The 2,824-nt window shown below is 54.5% G+C and overlaps 1 protein-coding gene across 1 annotated transcript in view; it reads left to right on the plus strand.

Moving 5' to 3' along the window:
• The window catches only part of LOC113205911 (synaptic vesicle glycoprotein 2B), a gene marked incomplete in the record, with an annotated part of 7,821 nt that extends 5,486 nt beyond the window's left edge, over positions 1 to 2,335 (plus strand). Inside the window, 6 exon segments of the mRNA XM_052264633.1 lie at positions 319 to 679; positions 762 to 928; positions 1,013 to 1,335; positions 1,416 to 1,575; positions 1,850 to 1,977; positions 2,058 to 2,335. Coding sequence (XP_052120593.1) covers positions 319 to 679; positions 762 to 928; positions 1,013 to 1,335; positions 1,416 to 1,575; positions 1,850 to 1,977; positions 2,058 to 2,110 — 1,192 coding nt within the window.
• Positions 2,336 to 2,824: the final 489 nt, after the last annotated feature.

A 2,824-nucleotide genomic window follows, 5' to 3' on the forward strand; every position in this document is an offset into this window, starting at 1 on the left:
TGTTTTTCTTTCTTGAAAAGTTGTTGATTTTCCCGGAAAATTTTCGGACCTTAAAACCCCTAGTCGAGGAAGGGCCGACGACGGCCGCATGAAGGCGCCGAGTGGCCGGGTTCAGTCCGTCCTCCTCCTTCTCAGATGCAGTACCGCGTGTGCGGGCGTGCTGCGCTGCGCTGTGCTGCGCTGGGCGTCGGCGCCGTGGGCGTAGGCAGCCCGGCCGCACGCATGCGCGCGGTACAGTATAGTGCTCGGCGCACCTTCCACCCTCTTCCTCTTGTGCTCAACGGCACCCTAACCCTCGGCGTGTCTCGTGTCCGGCAGCGTGAGCGCCCCCGCCGCCCTGGCCTACGCCTACCTCGGGGAGTTCAACTCGCCCAAGAACAGGAACCGCGCCATCATCCTCGTGGGCTTCCTCACGGCCTGGTCGGCGATCCTCCTGCCAGCGCTCGCGTGGGCCGTGCTCCCGATGGAGTGGTCGCTGCCGCTGTACGGCGACGGCCTCTACTACAAGCCGTGGCGCTTCTTCATCCTGGTGGGCGCCCTCCCCGCCCTGCTGTCGGGCCTGTGCCTCCTGTGGTTCCCCGAGTCGCCCAAATTCCTGCTGGCCGTGGGGCGCCGCGACGAGGCGCTCCAGGTGCTGTCGCGCGTGTACACCCTCAACACCGGCAAGCACGACTTCCCGGTAGGTCGCCATGCCACTCGCCACGCCGTCTGTGCGCGGGCGCCCCCGTGCCGTGTCTTCTACACGTTCCAATGCTCCGCAGGTACGCCAGCTGACGGAGGACACGAGCTCCATCATGGCCAGCACGACGGACAGGTCCTTCTTGTCGCTCATGAAGATTGTCGCGGCCCAAACTGCGCCCCTCTTCAGTAAGACCTTCATCCTGCACACCTTCCTCGTGTGCTTCATCCAGTTCGGTAACATCGCCAGGTGAGCCCTCCCCGTCCTCAGTCATGTACGGTACTAGCACTCGCCACTCCTCTGGCCACAGTACCTAACGTGTCTTCATTGCAGCGCGAGCGGTCTGCTGATGTGGCTGCCGGTGCTGTTCAACTACCAGGCGCAGTACGGCGAGATGCACCCCGGCGCTGCGACCATATGCGAGGCCGTGTCGGGGGTGCTGCAGGCCGCCAGCAACACCACAACCGAGGCCACGCTGGGCGCAGAGGTGCTGGCCTCCATCGGCGCCGATGGCACGCCCAGCCCCAGCACGTGCACTGGCGGCACCATCCTGACGCAGGTCTACATCAACGCCCTCATCATTGGCGGGGCTGACGCCATAGCGCCCCTTTTCGGCAGCCTGGTTGTCAACAAGGTCGGAAAGCGGAACCTGCTAAGTGAGTGCCCGGCCATATTCGCTTCACTCGTCGATACGAGAGAGCGCCGAACAACGGACTAAATCACAATCGTCTTTCAGTTGTCTGCATGTGGGTGACTGGGGTGTCAGCCGTCGCCATGAATTTTGTTGGGTCGTACGAGGCGATTTTGACCCTGGCCTGCGTCGTCATAGCCCTGACTGGCATGTGTATTGCTCACATCTCCAGCATCGTTGTAGACCTTTTCCCAACAAATGTGAGGTATGTATATGAATATAATAGGGTATTCTGCTGCAAGCCAACCGGAACCTAAAGAAGAAAAGCATGACTGCTCTGTCTGTTTCCCTCTGCGCGCTCATTGGCTGACCGCCACAGCCACGCCATTTTTGGCCAATCAGCGTGCAGGAGGAAACAGATCGGGTAGTCATGCTTTTCTTCTTTAGGTTCCGATCGTATTGTACCGGAATACCCTATTACTATCGATTACACGTGCGTGAATTTTGAGATACTAAAAAAGTTGTTCCCTCTCGTTTAGAGCGATGGCTGTCAGTCTGTCCCTTATGTCTGGTCGTTTGGGGTCCATGGTTGGAAATTTCATTTTTGGTTCTCTTCTTGACACGTATTGTGATGCCGCATTCTACTTTTTCGGAGGAGTTCTCTTGGGTAAGATTTGGCCATTTTGAACGCAAAGTACTGTACATATTATCAACAGGCTTGACAAATATGCAAACATTCTTTTACAGTGTGCGGCGTTTTCGCATGTTTCTTGCCAAAACAAGGCAGATACGCAAATTAAAAGGCCCGCAGAATCCATAAAAAGAATACGGTGACTACTGAGGTAACTTCGAAAACCTCCACAGGTACTTGATAATAATAACGTGTGATCTCAGAGACTGATGGACCACTTCCAAAGCACTATGTCAGTATTGTATGTTTTGATACTATGAACCCAGATTTTAGATTTAAGAGATATTTAAGGGCACTTATGTACAAAATAAAAACCAAGAAAATATATTTCCAATTCATGGTCTTTCTTAATTTGAAAAACTAAGAATTATGTTGACATATTTCTAGGACCATAAAACAATACAGAACTCGGGTCCACTAGAAAAACTAGAGAGACGGAAGACGAACAACCGAACAGCCAAAGGGCCTTCATTTGAACCAAAATTTTCGGCCCTAAGATCAACTCCCGGGCGGGGCAATTCTTTTTTTTTTTTTTTTTGTCGCCTTTTCCTCTTAAGGCAGGACCGAGCTCAGACCATACACCCGGAGGAGCAAGCTGGTAGCCGAGCGTGGTAAAGCGTGATCGTTCGTAAATCGTGGGGATGGTCGGTAGTTCGAATCCCGTTCGCGATCATTTTTCCTGCTCTGCTGGCCAAGTGTCTTCGGGCGTCAGTCACAGCTAAGATCTAGATGCCGCCGAAAATTGCACTCACTATCGTTCCGTCGTGGCCAAGTCGGTAGCGTCCGGGCCCGGTATGAACCTGGTCGCTGGTTCGAATCTCGG

The sequence above is a fragment of the Frankliniella occidentalis genome, unplaced genomic scaffold (genome assembly GCF_000697945.3).
Source record: "Frankliniella occidentalis isolate FOCC.00 unplaced genomic scaffold, Focc_3.1 Scaffold20, whole genome shotgun sequence".
In the NCBI taxonomy this organism is placed as follows: Eukaryota; Metazoa; Arthropoda; class Insecta; order Thysanoptera; family Thripidae; genus Frankliniella; species Frankliniella occidentalis.